Raw genomic sequence first — 18,766 nt, forward strand, 5'->3', positions numbered from 1 at the left:
CAGCCAAAACTCGCAAGGACCGTTTGATGAGAGATGGAGCTATGCATGATGAGCAAAGATCCCTCTATCACAACATCCTGGGGGCGGGGGGGAGGCAAGTAATATGGTGGACCTCCCACTCTGCCAAACCATGTCCCTTTTTTGCTGCAAATCCCTCCTGCACGCATGCTCCCCCTTCCTTTGTGAAGGTTATAAAACTGAAAAGCCACTGATGGGTGACAGATTGCAAGGAGAGAAAGGGGGGATACTTAATGTAAATTACCAACTGTCTTGGCACATTCAATATGCAGATTGTCTCACTTTCCTTCGGCACCCTCCTCCCCTTCATCTTCGAAAGAGAACCTCCGTGGAGCCCGTGAATTGTTGCTGCTGAATATAAAATGCTACCAGGATGGCTTTCTGCATGACACACTTGGCTCCCTGACATGGAATGAATCAGCAGGAGAGGATGGGCCCCGGATGCTGGCGGGGAGATCGTTATAAAGGGCAGGTTGATAGAACAAAACTGGGCCCCTTCCGTTTCCAAAGTCTGAAAAATTAAAACCCCTTTTAAGGCACACCAGAGGCTGCGCTGTGGGATTTGGGCAATAAAGGGAGCACCAGCTCCCTTTGGACCTTCTGGGGAAGCCAGTGGCGATCTTGCATCGAAGTCTTGCTTCTTCTCCTTCTTAACAAGAGCCAAGGAGGGACAATGCCCACCCCCCAGTAGAACTGTAATATCCTGAAAGAAGGAGGGAGGTGAGGACTCCTCCAAGTCACCCTGCACACAAAAAATTCCCTCTTTTTCTCCAATGGAGGTGGTTGACCCGAGAAGGCCACTGTGGCATTATTGTGGGAATGGCTGCCTTTTGCCTCTCTGTTCTAGCTCTTCCCTGCTCTGCTTCCCATTCATGCTGACACAAACGTAAAGAGGAGGGCTTTCATCTCGAGGACTAGCAGGCCCTCCCAGTTAGCATCCTTTGCAAACTTTAACTTATCTGCAGATAACGCTCTTTAGAAGAGTCGGAAGATTTGAAAAGATCTGGAAGAGCCTGAGAAGTGGGGCGAAATAAAGCGGGTGGAATTTAAGAGGAGGAAACGCCTGGTGCTGCACCTGGCTAGGAAAAAAAGAGCATAGGATGGGGGAGACAGTAATGCATGGGGAAGGAAGGTGTCCTTGTTGATCACCAGTTAGACGTGAGGCAGCTGTATGATGCGGATGCTAAACAGGCAGCAATACACCATCTTGCAGTGCATTAACAGGAACACAGAGTCCAGCTCATGGGTAGTGTCTGCTCCACTCTACCCTGCCCCAGTCAGACCCCATTTGGGGTCCTGGGTTCACTTCTGGAATCCCAGTTCAAAAAGGAGAAGGACGTTGGATCAGATTCAGAGGAGGGCTACCAAGATGACGAAGCATCTAAGCCACTGTTTCTCAAGCTTGGCAACTTTAAGATGTGTGGACTTCAACTCCCAGGATTCCCCAGCCAGCATGGAGGAGGAGCATGGCTGGCTGGTGAATTCTGGGAGTTGAAGTCCACACAACTTAAAGTTGCCAAGCTTGAGAAACACTGGTCTAAACCACGTGAGGAACCTTAAAAAGAACTGAGTATGTTTGGTCCGCAGGAGAGAGAACTGAAAGGTAATACACTAGCAGTCTTCACGTATCTGGGTTGTCACACAGAAGAAGGCAGGAGCAGAAGGTTAAAACTCTAGGAAGGAGGTTCAGATAGGGAGGAACTTCCTCGCTGTAGGAATTGTCAGGCAATGGGGCAGGCTGCACCATGAAGTGGTGAGTTCTCCCCCACCAAAGAGCTTCAGACAGAGGATGATGGTTATCTCTCAGAGATGTTCCAGCGGATCCTTCACCAAGCAGCATGCAGGACTAGATGATTCCTGTGATCTGTTCCAACTCCATGATTCTACATGTAAGCCTGCGGCACCTGCAAAGTCCAGCAATGGTGAGGGTGGCACAACAGGAGCCAAGGGTAGCTTCATAAATATGTTACGGACAGAGGATCCGGTTGACAGGATGCTCTATCATTGCACAACTTGATCCTTCTATATCACTCTTACTTCCCTCCTCTCCTTTGCAAAAGAAGTGCTTTGTCACAACCCCGGAACATTTCCCCAGGCTGAGAGGGGAGAAGCTAGCCGAGAATTGTTCCTGGATGAGTTTTCACCCAGAACTATCTCCTGGCCCACTGTTCTCAGTGTATTGTATATGCAGCCTTGTTGCCCAGCAGACCTGGGTCTGAAGGTGCTTCTTCCCACACAAAGTCCATCCCTCTCACCCTACTGCTGCCCTGTTGGCTTAAAATGGACAACATATAGCCATATCCTGTGCCAGAGTTTTGGGACTGCTATCTTGGGTAAGGTATGGCTTTTCCAAATTTCCCCGAGAGTCAGTTTAACTTTGTGCCACAGTTCTGCAGATCTCCTTGGTGTTCCTCACACCAAACCGTAAGCTACAGGTTGCTGACCTATAACAGTGGCTCGTGGGGGTCACCTATAGAGAAGTATGGAGATGGTCTTGGAAAAGGAATCCAGCAATTGCTATGGAAATATCAGCATAGCCCAGAAAAACAGATCGGGTGCTGGAGAGGATATATTCTGGTCTTTTTGATTCTTGTCTCCTTTGAAAGGTGTGTAAATGTGTTTTATCTCCATGTGCCATCAGCAGCAGCACTAATGATGTTACCTAGTTGGGTAATGAAACATCTGCAAGCAAGCCACCAAGTTCAGAGAGCACCAAGGACTTCACAGTTCAACCCTGGGCTGCTTATATACTCTTCGATCGAAACTCAAGATTACCTGCCTTGATTCTACAGTAGTATCAGAGGGCTGTCCTATGATTCACCTGCATTTTTCAATTAACACCTGGAAGAGAGGCTGCTTACACAAGCTACCTATTTACCCTTGTGAGTGTGAAGTAACCAACTTCCAGCTCTAGCCCCCATCAGATAATTATTTCCCTTTTTTGTCGTAGCATGCACCCAGTTTCTGCAAGACACCTCATTAATATCTAACCTCCCTTTGCCAATGCCTAAACTGAGCGACTCTGGGGGTGGAGGAGGTCGCAAAGCTGTAAAATTTGCCCAACGAAAGCCACCACTTTGTGAGTCGAATTCTGTCCTCAACACTTGGGCTCACTGTGGTAGACAGAGGAAGGGCCCCTGGTGCTGTAAGTAATTAATGGGGACAATTTAAATAAACGTGATGCTGTTTGTTTCGGTCCTGGCACCTCTTTTAATGTCCTCCTGCTTCAGTATTTGTCCTGAACATTCTAAATTAGCTGGCAATACAAGAATTTCAGAAAGCAAGGTGTAATGGTATGTGGGAAAGACCTTGAGAGGTGGGATGAAGAGATGCTGCCAAGGGAACGGTCAGATAAGAGAGGGCTTAGCCCTCAGCTGCCTAATGGAAGGGGCAAGAGGCTCAGAAGGGAACCCCCCCTAGTTTCTCAGGCTGTAAAGGAAATGGGGGGATTGTCCTTTCAGATTTGCGAGATGCTGTCAATGTAACTTTACAATAAAGTGGAATTGGCTCATCTGGTCGTGATTCCTATCTGGTTTACCCGGCGAGGCTGACATCAATCTTGCAAGTCTTTCATTCCTCTTTCCTTATTTTTAGAAGCTATTACGTGGGTTTTCTAATTCTGATTTTCTACCTTATTTTCTCTCCTATCCTTATTTTCGATCCCATTTTCTATCTTATACAAAATTCCTATTTACCATCCTACAGTCTATAGTTTTATGTTCCTCAGTTCTAACTCCCTCTATTCTAAGTAAAGGTAAAGGTTTCCCTTGACACCAAGTCCAGTCGTGTCCAACTCTAGCGGGCGGCGCTCATCTCTGTTTCAAAGCCGAAGAGCTGGCGTCTGTCCGTAGACACTTCCGTGGTCATGTGGCCGGCATGACTACACGGAATGCCAATTTTCCTTAATTCTGGCCCTCTGCAGCTTGCTGGGTGGAGTTGGATGTTGGTGCCTCTTCTAGATGGATTCAGGATCCTCTGGCCTGCTTCATGAGCCTTGGTGGGGGTGGGGGTGTCTTGGTTCACCCTGCAGTTGTTCCAATTGGGGTGGGTCTGTCTTCCCAGCCCTTGGACCCCCTCCCGAACTGGCCAGTGTCTGGGCTGCTCAGAAGAGACTTGTGGTCATCTTCTGGGTGCTCTGTTGAAGCCCTCCTATGATAGCAAGCCCACCTAACAGTGTAAGATACCAATTCAAGGAAGAAACCACAATTCAATCAAGCTGCTATATATAAACCACCAGCAAACTCCATTCTCCCAGGCACTGTTGATGTTATCTCATCTGGTAATGAAATGTCTGCAAAAAGCAACCAAACTCAGAGAACATCAGTTATGAGCTGCATAAATTCTCTGCTACTCAAAGCTACCATTGATCAGGGTTGGGTAAGGCTAGACAGGTCCCTGGGATGGTGGGCTTTGCCCCCTTTCCAGATTCCTGAGTGAAAGGTCACTGGCGTGGAAGGGTTCTGAAAGAATGCTGGACTTCTTTGCCTAAGTATGTGTGAGAGATTGGGAGGAGGCTGAGAAAATAGCCAGAGAAATTCTAGACCTGCACAACCAAGTGATGAGAGAGGACCTCATAAATGGTAACTCAGTCCAGAATGCTCTCAGGAGAAGAGATTCAAACTGTTCGAAGCAGCTCTGCCTTGCTGGAATCACTAATAAATGAGGGCAGGATGTTCCTGTTGTGGACTCCAAGATGCTGTCCCTAATTCTTCCCTTGGCCATGTTTCAACAGCTTAGCAATCAAGAGGTCACGGAGGTTCAGAACACACAGTTCGCTTCAGGGCTGGAGTTGCAAATGTGAGAATCCAACCCAAAACTTCTTGCTTAAAAAATATACTGAAAAAGCACCATGAGTTGCCGAAAGAGCTGCCTGATAAACCTTGAGCAAAAGTAATAGTGGTTTAGAAAATCGTATGAAGTGCAGGTCATAAAATAAAAAATAAAAGCGAGTGAGATCCTCATGCGGATGAAAAGCATGGTTTGGAAAGGACTCTTAGATAGCCTCCTTAGATAGGGGAGAATCTCCTGGATGTCTTGTCATGCACATTTTGAAAACCTTTAGAGCTATGGCAAGACGGGCAAGACAAGGTTGGAACCTGATGGTGAATTAAAAGGGTGCAGCGGTGTTCTTGCATATAGAAATATCTGATCAGTCCTGGATCTTCATCCTGTTGGACAAGATGAAGATCAAGGACTGATCAGATATTCCATCCGTCCTCTGGGCTCTGGAGAATTCGGAAGTAGAACCTGGGAAGCTCGTCCTGAGGCCACACAGGTTCCATGGTCCTTTTCCAAAGAAGGCCTGCAAGTTATGCACCCCTGCATCCCCTTGCACTAGGGTGGGGAAGGAAGGGTCTTGAATCAGATTATATAACTTCACCCCACTTCTGAGACCACCCTTAGGTCTGAGATGGTCTCTACTGCCAGATATTGAGGAAGGGTGTCAGCTCTCCCAAACACTTTTTGGGGGGTGCCTTCAAGTCAGTGCTGACTCCTGGCAACTGCCTGGACAAGTCCCTGCCGTTTTCTTGGTAACATTTCAGAAGCGGTTTGCCATTGCCTGCTTCCTAGGACTGAGGGGGAGTGACTGGCCCAAGGTCACCCCGCTGGCTTTGGGCCTAAGATGGGGTTAGAACACTTATCTTGGTGTCTAACCCAGTGCCTTAACCACTAGGCCATATTGGCCCTGCTCCCAAATGCTGGGCAAAACAAAAGCAATGGAAGATACCATGTTGAATCATCAATTATTCTGCAACAAGGGAAAGGGTTAGCAAAGAATGCTTGCAGGGTTTTATAGAACAGACCATGTGATGCCGTGTTGCAACACCAGAAGAAGGCATGGTGGATTGCAAGCTCAGGCTTCACCCATGAGACAAGCATGGCATCTGCATGCAGTTATTCCTGCAATCAACGTCAGTGCATGATCTACAGCATCCCAAGAATTTGCTGCTTTAATAGCGTACAAACCTCAGTAAAGAAGATTTGGGCAATCGTCCTCTGGAAAATGCTTGAAAAAACTTTCTTCCAGAGAAAGAATTGATCTTGCGACACACAAGCTTGATATGAAACAGAAACAGCCTTCAAAAGCATCTGTCTGCAGCCTTCTTTCTCTGCAGAGAGGAAGGAAAGATGCCTTTTGCTTTTTGATGCTTCCACAATAACAGAGTTAGGGTAGAATGCGTAAACATAAAACATGTTTTTATGAATCCATGGTTTTCCTCCTGGATTCAGTACAAAGGTTCAATTGTCCTAGATATAGAAGGAACTGAGCAACATCAGCGCCAAGACTCCTTGATAATTTCCAAAAAGTCTGGAAACAATGGGGTAATGACTGGAATTCTGAAATCTGTCTGAACTAAGTTGAGAACTTGGGTGCTTCTACCTGATAGTTAAAAGGTTATGGGGCTTCTTGCCATGCACAACAACTGCTTTGCATATGGATCAATGTCCTCAGAGGGCAAAATGTTGAGGAGGATATTCTACAATGAAGTCATGAAGCAAAGAGAAGCACAGGGATAAAAGGGTAGACTCTGAAATCAAAGAATCTGCACTGGATGCTCAAGCACCTGAGATGCATCCAGAGACACAGGAGGCGAAAAGGTAGGCTGCTGGGAAGGCCAAGCATGGACCAACATGACATTCCAGGAAGTTGCTGGCTCCAGAATAGAGACAATTTGAGAAGAAGATGTCAACTAAGCATATGGAAACAAGGGGAGATCCTGGTGCACAGGAGAGGGTGGGACTAGCAGATATAGTTGGTGTCCTTGAGGGTACCTGATGAGAGCCATTAAGAGGTAGGTGCTCACATCACATGGGAGTTGTGAAATGAATGGGTCATGACTGAGAAGGTAATGGTGAGCAGTTCTGGTTCTTGAAATAATCAAGAACCATGCAATAATAGGATCACAGAACTCACCCCCTATCCCTGTAATATGGAGGAAAGATCTGGTAAAAATACTGATGGGGCCATTTGCCATCAAGACCAATGAGCATTCGGAATCATGCCCGAGAACTTCATGAATCTCAAAGTCTCACTGTCTAGAAGCAAATGAGGCAGACGGGGAGAACGGAGTTTGTAGGATGAAGGCCTGGAAGGGTGTTGTTTGAAGCAGAATGGTGCTAGGGATCAGACCGTGATGGTGAGGCTCACCCTGGGAGACGAAGCCGTGGCTGCTTTCAGTTGGAGGTCTGCCGTGGGGCGGCCTGGGCTGAAGTGTAGGGAGGATCAGAGAATGCACAAATGGTGGGGCAGTGATGCTTCTAACAGCACTGAGGCAGAGGCCTTCTCAGGCTAGATTTCTGTAGGATCCCGGGCTGGAAAGGATTCTTGGAGGTCTTCTAGTCCAGCCCCTTCCCTGATCTTAGGGAAAGACCATTTCTTCCCGCAACACACCCCAGCTTCCCACCTCCAACAGTTACTGAGTTTGTGCATGAGCAAAAGTGGAACTGAGCACCTTGGCGCCGTCCCCTTTCCAACCATCGCGCGGTTTTATCTGCGCATGTTCCACTGAGTCCTTCCCAATTCAGGAGCCCTGCCTGGCTATGAAGGGTCACCCATGCATCTTCCAGGTGATCAGCTCAGGCACTTAGGGTTTTCCTCCCTGGCTTATGCAAAGCCTTGTGTCCCAGATGCACGTGTCAAGTGCCCAAGTTACTTTAAGACCCCTCTTGCCTCCTGAGGTTTGGTCCTGGATGGCTTTTCCAAGCCCATCTTGTGCATTTCATGAATATCTGAAGTTTATCATTGCAGAAGGAAGAAGGAGGAAGAGGAGGAGGAGGAGGAAGGAAGGAAGGAAGGAGGGGGAGGAGGAGGAGGAGGAGGAAGGAAGGAAGGAAGGAAGGAAGGAAGAAGGAAGGAAGGAAGGAGGGGGAGGAGGAGGAGGAAGAAGGAAGGAAGGAAGGAAGAAGGAAGGAAGGAAGGAAGGAAGGAAGGAAGGAAGGAAGGAAGGAAGGAGGGGGAGGAGGAGGAGGAGGAGGAGGAGGAGGAGGAAGCAAAGGGTGGAATTCATAATCAAAACAACTGTGCTGGATTTACACAAAACAGAAGCAAGGATGTGGACAGACGTGTTCCTCATGCAAGCAAGAAACCCCGAGAAGTGAGGCCCCCAGAGCAGATCCGAGGCTGAAGGACCGTCCTTCCTCTCTTGCCAGTCAGGGCTGGTGCCTAAACCAGGCCAGGCTGCAGCTGTGTAGAATAAAAATACTCCCCTTTCCCGAAACCTACAGGAAGAAAACCTACAGAAAATGTTCTTCCTTGCCACACGATGGTGCTAGCTGATTGGTGAAACATGGAACCCGCCGGCTCGAGTAAGAAAAGAACGCTTTTGTTGTGTGGGGTCAATCCCCTCCTTTAAATATTCTATAATCATCAAGATTATGGTCTTAAGGATGACGTTGGATTGCTCAGGTCTGTGCTTTGAGTAATTAGGAGAAAACAAGGGCTTGGGGATTATGGATCCCTGACAGCTACTTTTGCAGAGGAACGAATCTGGCTTTGACAGGTGGAAAGGATGGAAAAGGAAAAGGGCTCCGCTGGTCTTTGCGCATGATGTTTGCAAAGAGCTTTGGCAGAAGGTCCTTCAAGCTCCCTCAAAAGAAGCAGGTTGCAGCTGTTTTTGGAAGGCCTGGGTGAAGAACAGCTGGCGGGTCAGGAGAACCGTCACTTGCTTGCTTTGAGGATCCCAACACCAAAGGATCAAAGGATCACCTGGTCAGGGGTCTCTTCCCAGCCACCTGGAACTCACTGGTGGCACATAGGCAGAGAGGGAGGCTATTCGGGGGGGGTGCGATTGTGTGTGTGTCCAGAGACAGAGCACCCTGCCTGTTGCAACCCCTTCTTACTCCGTGCATTGGGGCAGGTCAGCTTTGGGGCAGAATCCTGCAATTTCAAAGCCAAGCTGCATGGAAAAAAAGCCTGCGTATTAGGAAAGAGGACCTCATAAATGAAACATATCCAGGGCGGCAGATATTTAAGATTTACGAATGAACTTTTAAACATCTAGCTGCCTGTTGCTAGAGGCGGACTCTGGATTTCATTTGTTCAGGTGTTTAATTCATTAGATATTCTTTTAGATGCGATGGGGGGTTTTGCTCCGGCCCCAGCTTTGTCTGAGTCACATGCATGTTTCAAGAGCAGCCCTCGTTTCTCCCCATAAAGCTAAACAAGGCCCTCTAAAATTCGCCCTACGAGGTTTTTTAATTTATTCATTAAATTTATGTGGCCACCCATTTCTTATACAGGACTCTGGGCAGCTGACAGTTAAAACTGAATAAAAACACGATCAATAGTTATTAACAATAATTATTAAATTATTAAGTTCTAACCCTTTTAGGAAGCTATCTAGACTATAGACAATATTATTGTGGTAATAATGTACTTTGGGGCAAAGTGAGATGGCTGGCGGTGCCCTGTTCCTCATTGTCCAGAAGAAGGCTCAGTGTCTTGCTGAGATACTTGGCTGAGTAAGGTGCTCCTGGCTGTAGACATGGTAGGTGGACAGCTGTGTTAATCTGGGGTGGCAAAAAGTCAGGAGTCTGGTGGCCCCCCCTTTGCTACTCATAAAAGGGGCCACCAGACTGCTCATCTGGGGCTGAGCACAGAGCTTTTTGCAAATTCCTGCAAGATGTTTTTTAAGCATCAAACAGATGTGACCTGCTGTTTTGAGATGAGGAGCTGAAAGGGAGCTTCCTGATCAGAGGGGAGGATGGAAACCCAATCTGTGTGTTGCTAGAGTCAGCCCTCCAGGAGAAATCCCACTGAAGAATGAGTGGCTGTTTAAAAAAGTCATCACAACATGGAAAAATGGAGGAATAATTTAGCTATTTTAGAACTTCCGCATCTAGAAATTCAGGGTGGGCGGGCAGAGAGAGAAATGCATGCTGTGCCTTGATTCAGGGTCGGCTGAAAGCCACCTGCTTCGCCCTACAGGACTGGAACGTTCCCAACGGTGCCAGTGCCAACCCTGCCCGGATTCTGTCTACTCAGCTGCCTTGTCATCTCGCTGATCCGATGGGACCGCTGGAGCCTTCGCAGCGCATCCTGCTTCCGCTACCAGATGTCTCCAAGGACATCCGCGGATTGGTTTGGAGAGCTCTCAAAGCGGAGAGAACAGTGTGCGGGAGGGGAATTAGTAAAGCTGGTGGCCGCACGATGGCACTTGGCATTTGGAAAAACTCCGGTGACTGAAGGAAGGAGGGGAAGGGGAAAGGGAAGGACACAGAGAGAGAGGGAACTGCATGGCTGGGGTCGCCCAGCATCCTTAACTAGATGGCTGAAATTTGCCGGTTTTCTGAGTTTGCAGAAAACTAATCAAATAGGCTGGCTCAGGTAATACGTTAAGTCGCAAAAAAACTAACTGAGGTTAAGCCTAACCAAGCATAGCGCTGTGTGCAAACAGTCCTCTGAATAGTTAGCTACCTGGTTAGTCTTGTTACGTGAACCTAGGCTCTAGAGCAGGGCTTCTCAACCTTGGCAAGTTTAAGATGTGTGGACTTCAACTCCCAGAATTCCCCAACCAGCTTTGATTAACACAGCTGTCCACCTACCATGTCTACAGCCAGGAGCACCTTACTTGGCCAAGTATCTCAGCAAGAGACACCGAGCTTCTTCTGGCCTCCTTACTTTGCCCTCTGAAGCATGTTATTACCACAATAGTATTGTGTATAGTCTAGATACCTTCCTAAAAGGCTTAAAACTGTTAATAATCTCAAACTTGCCAAGTTGAGAAACACTGCTCTAGAGCCAGTTGGAAGTGTCCAGTAAAATGGGCCAACCTGTTGGCCGTTCTTGCTTTCTCATCAGTGGGGGAAGAGACCCCAGTTCTGCCCAGCGTTTGAAGAGGGACAGAACAGGAACACCAGGGACATTGGCAGTGGTGGCTCAGGGCATGTGATGCCCAATGCATGAGGGAGGCTGGGCCACCCTTGCCGTTCTCCCACAGGATCCAAGGAGCCTGCACTTGCTGTGTCATACCCTTGGCCTGAAACGGGCCAATTATTGTAATTCACATCTCTAAGTAAGGAGCTATCTTGGGCTCCAGGGTTTGGGGAAATGGCCAACGATGGGCATTTCCACGGCTTCAGATAAAGGCCTTTGGGTCCTTGAGGGCATGATGTCCAGCCCCTTGCTCAGCCCAAGGGTCCAAACTGAAGCATCCCTACTAGATGCTTCTGCTGGAGCACATGGAGGACAGGGGAGCCACTCTAAACTTCTCCCACGGTTATCAACTATGATTATTTGTATAAATTGAATGAATGAATGAATGAATGAATGAATGAATGAATGAATGAATAAGTATGACCAGTATGGAAGGAAAGGTCCCGAATTCTGTCCTGGGGTGGAGTTAGGTTCCCAGATCTTTGATAAGGGGGAATCTGGGGAAAGAGGACCCAGCACTTGGTTGTAAGATGATTCTCTCCCTGCTTCAGAGCTAGGAAGAGCAGATCTCCTGTGCGTGCACAGACAGCTTCCAGATGCTTCATATAATTCACAGGGTGCCTGGCTCACTCGAAGCACACACAGTAGATGCCATTATCGTTTTTAAATCTTCAGCCCCAGTGTTCATCTTTGTTTCAAAGTTCTGTTCTCTTAATGGCACAGTTGACTTAGGTGTAAGGAGCTTGGTGTGAATAAAAAAAAAAAGGTGGGGTTGTTCCACAGCTTTTGGCCCCCACTGTTTTTAGGATTTCAGCTATACTTGTCATCAACACAAACGGGCACACAAAAGCACACACTTGTCAACACTGATTCCGAAGAAGGGATTTGAGTGTGTGAACAAGCACAAACTTTCCAGCAGTTGGCTGTGGTTCTCCAGAGACATATTGTTTCATATGCTAGTTGACTGTTAAGAAATATTTTATTGCAAATCATGATTTCTTTCACTGTTAGAAAACACCGGCATAGCAATGAAACGTTGCTATGACCTGAGATTGTTTGGAGGCTCCAGAATTCTAAAAAAGAGGTGTAAAAAACATTAAAAGCTGGGTGCACATCTCTGTGAAAATATATCAGCTGTTCACAACTACGCTGGCTTGGGCAGCAGATAGTGGAAGCAAAGCCGGTATGTCGTAGGCAGGTCAACTGTGTAGAAATCCAAGTTTGTGCTCTCATCCTGGATGGGAGGCTGCAGCGTCCTTTGCATTCAACACTCAAGAAAGGGAACTTTGTGGACGGACACCCCAGCATCTAGGGTGTGAAGGCTTGGATTGAACTCGGCTTGCATGGACTCCTTCTTGCTCTGAAAACCCAACTTCATTCTAGTGAAGAGGTTCATCCTCATGGGCTGCTAGTCCTTCCTTCTCTCTCTCCTCACCTTTGGTGGCCTTTTTCATGGTTAAAAGTTAAACTGGATGCACCTTGGGGCACAGACCTGAACCTTTCTCTTCTGTCCCCTGCAGTCTGCCCCCCCGAATGGCCTCGTGGAGCTGACAAATGGCAATCTGTAATGGTATGTGGGAGTGACCTTGGGAGAAGGAGTGAAGAGATGCTGCCTAGGGAAGGGTCAGATAAGAGAGGGCCTAGCCCTCAGCTGCATAATGGGTGGAGAAAGAGGCTCAGAAGGGGCCCTCCCAAGTTTCTTGGGCTGTAAAGGAGATGGGGTGGGGGGAATTTGTACTTTCAGACTTGCAAGATTCTGTTAATGGAGCTTTACAATAAAATAGAATGGGCTCATCTGGTCGCGTTTCCTGTCTAGTCGACCTGGCAAGGCTGACACAATCTGAGATCTGCAATAGGTCTAAGACATTGCCAGACCCACTAACTGCCCCCTTCCAACCTGTAGCAGGGCATTGTTCCTTTTCACTGAGAATTGCCTTTGCCCAAGTCCACCCTCTGGGAAGGGGGCAACTGGGCAGTTGGAGAGGGGCCCCCACAAGTCCTCTTCGAAAAGGGATGCCTCCTTTTGCAGCTGAGAGATGTCTGATTCCAGGCCCACCTGTGAAGTCGGTGTTTCCCAGAGCCCGAGGAATTAAATTCATGACCCATGGCAGCGAAACAGCCACAGGTGAAAAGAGGGGGAAGAAAAGCTCGAAGCAGATGGCCAGGCCGGACGCAGCGCTGAGATTCAGCCAAAGACTCATCTCATCCAGCACAGAGAAATTTGGTAGCCCGAGGAAATCAAACTGTGAAGCCTGCATAGAATGTGGCTGATGTGGAAAAGCGATGGTGCTCCTGGGCCAGCTTCGGGAGTTCGCCACAGACTTGGCTAAGGTCTGTCTGGGGTGGAAGAGTGCCTTGGGCACGCCAAATGTGATCAGCCGAGCTCCCCCCGTTTCTCTGTCCTGGATCAGGGCAGAATCTCAAGCTCCCCCTGCCCCCCGCTGAAACACAAGATGTCCCTTTGAACAGCCTCTCCCGGGGTGTGCAACTCTGAAGAAGGACGTGCAGTTGGAGAATAATTGGGCAGAACCCTGCACGCCCCCCCCCATCACAAAGCATAAAAGAGATTTACGGCCAGTTGGGTGTCATTCTTGCCTCATTTTTCCTGACGCACTGCAGATCTCGAAACCGTGTTACCTTCCCAAGCAGCAGCACTCGGCTTGGACTGATGTCAACCTAATTTCCAAAGCCCAGTGACATTTCCTTTCGGAGGGGGCAACTGAGCCCTTTGGGTTCTGGACAGGGCAACCCGGGCACTAAATTGGGGCTTGGGGCTGCCTGAAAAAAAATCAGGATTTGCTTCTGGGGAGCAGCTGCATCTCAGCCTCTTGAAATTCATGGGGTCTGTTTGGAAAAGGGGGGAATCTATCTGTGGATCTCTGCTAAGTCAGTATTGGGGTAGGACTAAGGATGGTCTTAGCAATGGGTGGGGTAGGGAGAGCAGCCGGGGGGGGGGGGCAAAGATGGCAGATGCGCCGTGCCCCCCTGCAAAAACTATAGGGTTTCTGCAGATCAGCCACTTTTAGCCCAGCGTTTAACCTTTAACTTAATTAAATATTAAATTAAATTAAAACATTAAATTAAATATTGAGCAAATAAAAATCAAAAATTTAATATTTAACCCAGCTGATCTCCTTCCCCAGTTGGCTCTGGCATGTTCCCAGCCAGAGGGCTAGCTAGCTAGGGGGTTTGGCAAGATAGAGTCAAGACAGTGGTCTCAGTGGTTCGACTGAGTTTTGACTCCCATCTTGACTTTTTTGACCGAACCCTAAGGAATCCCAAACCTACTACAATTGGTTCAGGCATCTGTTCTGCAAGCCTAGCTGTGGGCCCAGCAGGAGCAAGCTGGGACCGGAGGAACATCTTGGGATGGCTAAATGGAGCCTGGCATTACAGCTTCCTGTGTTTTCAGGGCACTTTGCTGGCATTGGGGAGCGATTTCTCCAACTTCTATGGCCCTTTGCAAGCTGCAGCCCACTGCAGAGAGTGTGTGAAGAGGGATGTCACAGAGCCCCCGTGAAGCAGGATCAGATACTCTGGTGTGGCCTCAAAACTCCAAACTCAGGTGGCTGCAAGAGGGAAAGGCCACAGAGAGATGGGGAGCTGGGAAGGGTCTCCCAGCCCACTCAGCAGAGGAACCAGCGAAGGGTAACCGAGCATTAGATTTTGTCAGGGTGAATTATAACGCCCCAAGGAAATTTCTGGCAGCACCAAAACAACGGAGAAGGCAGAGAACAGCTTGGGGGCAGAGGAGCCTTGTGAGCACAGAGGAACCTCAACTGGACCTTGGAAGACGTCTAATCCAACCCTGGCTCAGGGTCTGATCTGCCAAAGGCTGCCTTTCATTCCAGATGGAGCAATGTCCCAGGAGTTGTGCTGCTCTCCAGGCCTCCCAGAAGCCTCAGGGGGCTGTGACTGAGCTTTGACGAGGCATCCCTCGAGCGCAGTGCCTCGGCACACGCTTGGGCTTGCACAGGAGATGTTTCCACCCCACAGCAGCCCAGCTTGAGGCTTTGACAGAAGGTGTCAAAGTAGCCCCTCACTTTTCCATGTTGCCATGCTACTTTGCATTGGTGGGACACGCTTGCATATGGACCGATTAGCGACACCCTGTGTGGTCAAAGAAGGCATCATTGTCTAGCCGCGCATCGCAAACACACACATCCTCGTTGCTTAGAAAGAGAGGCATCTGTTTGACTTGGATCAATTGCATCTCAGGGTAAAAAATGGTCTGGGGCAAATTGTTTATAGGTAGTCCTTGACTTATGACCACTACTGGGACCAGAACTTTCATCACTAAGTGAGGTGGTCACTAAATAAGTCACCCTGATTTTATGACCTTTTTTTGCCAGGGCTGTTAAGCGAATCACCATGGTTATTAAGTGAGTCATGTGGTCATTAAGTGAATCCATCTTCCCCCATTGACTTTGCTTGTCAGAAACTGGTTGGGAAGGTTGCTAATGGCGATCACATGAACCTGGGCACTGCAACCATTGTAAATACATGCCGGTTGCAAGCACCTGAATTTAATCATATGACTGCAGGGATGCTGCAATGGTCATAAGTGCGAGGACCGATCATAAGTCGCTTTTTTCAGCACCATCATAACTTCAAATGGTCACTAAACAAATGGTTGTAAGTCGAGGACAACCTGTATAGGAAAAGGGTTTTTAGCAGCTCCATCCCACGTGCACCTTGATGCCTTCAAGGGGCTTCTGAAAGATGTGCCCTCGGAAGGATTCTTCCACCCTCTTGCATGGCCAGCCCTCCTCCCACCCGCCCTCCGTTGCCGTACTCACACATGGGCTTCAGTTGGCCAATCAGCTCCTCCTTTGTCCATTTTGCCCACTCCTTCTTGTCGGTGTTTATGGAACATAGGATAGGACCACATGGCTTCCCACAGTCTTCGATGGCGGGTACATTCAAGTAGTGCACCAGCACAATATCTGGATTCTAGAGAGAACAGAAATGCAGATGTGGTCACCATCACGGGGCAAAGAGAAAGGCGGATGGGTGCAAGAAAAGCTCGTGAGACAGCGTGCAAGATGGGGTCGCTTCCGCACCCAACACCTGAGTTTTATTAAGTCCCCTCCATGTTGCATTGGCAAGCAGCCAGCTCAAGGGCCAGTCCACCTGGCCACGGGGCACCCATGGTCCCACAGCAGCAAGAGCGGAATAACGGTGAGGCCAGGTCCCACCTCGAAGAGGAACGGCAGCTGAGCTTCTGTGTGACCCTCAGTGCTGGGTCAGAAAGGCAACGTTGGGTTCATGAGCCCCTGTTTGATTAACAACAGTTTGTTGACTAAGACACAGTCGGCTGGGTCACACAATACAAAACAAGAGGGACGTTGTGTTACGCTGGACCCAAACAAATCCCATTTTGGCTTGACATATTATATGAAGGGAGAGCTGGTTTGGCCTAGTGGTTAAAGGCACTGGTCTAGAAACTGGGAGACCTGGTCCTGCCTAGGCACAAAGCCAGCTGGGTGGCCTTGGGCCAGTCACTCCCTCCCAGAAGAAGAAAACAATGGCGAGCCACTTTCAAAAATCTTGCCGAGAAAACCGCAGGGACTTGTTATGTAGTCACCTGTGATCAAGGTTGGCTCAAAGGGGGAGGGTGTGTGGGTATAGAGGGCAGACCCTGACATCTGCCCCTTTTTAGTGTGGAGATCTGGAGATCTGGCCAAAGGAACAACCACATCTTTAGAGGAGGTTGCTCACTGCTTCTCTGGCTGAGTTACTGTCAGAACAAGAACATGCAGAAACACACCAGTGGCCTCCTTGGAAAGCAGGCCATTGTTACAGCTTTAAAATGAAAACCTTTTCAAGCATCCGACTTTAATGATTTTTAATTCAAATAAAAAGTATCCCTCAGTCGCCAGGAGTTAATTGGCTGGAAAGAATTACAATATTCTGCTTTTTGATTCACCTTCAACTGTCTGTCTGCAAGGTTGCCACCCTCAAACTCAAGAGGCTTATTTATTTATTTATTTATTTACCAGCATAACGTCACAATTTCTCCAAGGATTGCCATTTTTGATGTGTATGCACAAGTGGAACTTTGGTCTTTACGCTTGAACAAGACTTGTGTGCTGGGAAGAGGAGATGGAAAATCTCTCCACAGAAGTTCCTACTCAGGGGGAAGCAGCCAACCAGTTTTGGAGTAACTTGTGAATCACCGCCAAGGGCGAAAACTCAAGAAAAGGATATTGTGGCTAAACTTTTTGGAAAGCTGCAGAAAGGGAGAAGATGGGATGTGGTGGGATGGGGAGATTTGTAGCCGCTCATCATCTTAGGTTCAATCAAGTTGGTTGAATCCCCCCACTTGGACGAACATTAGGAGGAAAATATCCCTAAGCTAAGTAGAGTCACTGGTCTGAGATGGCTATATAAATGGAATAACTAACTAACTAACTAACTAATAATAGACTCAGCTTCAATCCTCTCCCTTGAGATGCAAATCAACAAAGAAAAACTAGCCCTCAATTATGCAACCTCTGGTTTCTCAAGTAAAGCAGGACAGCCCAGGAGAACTTTCTCCTCTTCTCATGGAGAGCCATCCATCCATCCATCCATCCATCCATCCATCCATCCATCTATCCATCTGTCCATCCTTTAGATTCCTATGCTTTAGGAGTTCAAGGCACTACATATAGTTCATAGGAAGTAGGCCCAGTCTTGGACATGGACAAAGGAACGGTTGGGCTGGACTAGCCCTGGCTTCATCCTTCGACGCTCAGTTACCTCCTTCTTCAAAGGGCATTGCTGCCCATTTGCAAGAGGGATGCTTCTAAAGTCTTCCACACCCGCACGTTGGAACTCAAATGTCTTGTCCCTGAACTTAAGCCCATGCACTGGGAATCCAGAACTGCCCTTGCTCTGATACCATGGGTCTGCTATTCCCTGCTCCTTCTCCTCCTACATTAACAGGTCCCACCAGCACTTGTCTCCCTCTTCTGTCTGCAAGTGGTGTTTCACCTGAGTGGATCAGATCTGATGCTCTCCATTACTCTGGATAATGCAGCAAGCCATGCCAACTGCAAAGGGCCCAACGGGTGAATCTACAGGGCTAAGCATTGTTTGTAACCTTCATCTTGGGCATTTGTCCAAGGTTACAAAAAATTAAGAGAAGAAGAGCCAAGCATCACAGAGCGAAGGAAGAAGACTTGGATAGCCTCTGCTTCTCTTTGTTTAACATCAAAAGAATAAAGATCAAGGGGGGGGGGAATGGCATTCTAAGCCAAAAAGGAAATGGGGACATATAGGAAAAAATAACCCTCTAAGGCAGAGTTTTCTTTCATTCCAGAGACAAATTCAGTCTCTCTCCCAGGAGATACTGGACTTGCAGGATTTATCTTGTTTTTATTTGAACCTGAAATCCATTGATCATCCTAGTGCAAAAGACAGAACTTAGACATCTAGAATTTAGAGCCAGGAACTTGAGGAGAAAAAACTACACCATTTTTCTTCACAAAAATCCACTTCTCATTACTTCAGGTTTTTTTTTTATGGAAGCGGTATGATCTTCTAGGTTTGCGGACTGGCCTCGATGGCCCCACACTTGGTCTCCAAGGGCACAGCCGGAGAGCCATGTTAATAAGCATTCTTGCATCTCTTGAGTCAGCAGAAGTTGGCCAACATAAACTGCCATCCCAACATGCAACCCGCCTCCATGACAAGGTTGACCGAGGGTCCTACCTTACCATTTTCATGCAAGGCAAGTTCAGGAAAGCGAAGGATGAATTCCCCAACTTGGTTTCCCCTCCCACTGAGATGTGTCCCCTGCCGATGTGAGCGTGAGCCTAAAATTTCTGCAAGAATTTTCAACATCAACACCAGACGGAAGGCAATAGGTGGCCATCCGTGGCTGTT

General features: G+C 48.1%; 1 protein-coding gene across 1 annotated transcript in view; it reads right to left on the reverse strand.

Moving 5' to 3' along the window:
* The window catches only part of LOC134507198 (calmodulin-binding transcription activator 1-like), a 31,801-nt gene extending 15,964 nt beyond the window's left edge, over positions 1–15,837 (reverse strand). Inside the window, exon 1 of the mRNA XM_063317693.1 lies at positions 15,694–15,837. Coding sequence (XP_063173763.1) covers positions 15,694–15,697 — 4 coding nt within the window. The 5' untranslated portion in view covers positions 15,698–15,837. The remainder of the gene's footprint in view (positions 1–15,693) is intronic.
* Positions 15,838–18,766: the final 2,929 nt, after the last annotated feature.

This window comes from Candoia aspera, chromosome 18, assembly GCF_035149785.1.
Source record: "Candoia aspera isolate rCanAsp1 chromosome 18, rCanAsp1.hap2, whole genome shotgun sequence".
Taxonomy (NCBI): domain Eukaryota; kingdom Metazoa; phylum Chordata; class Lepidosauria; order Squamata; family Boidae; genus Candoia; species Candoia aspera.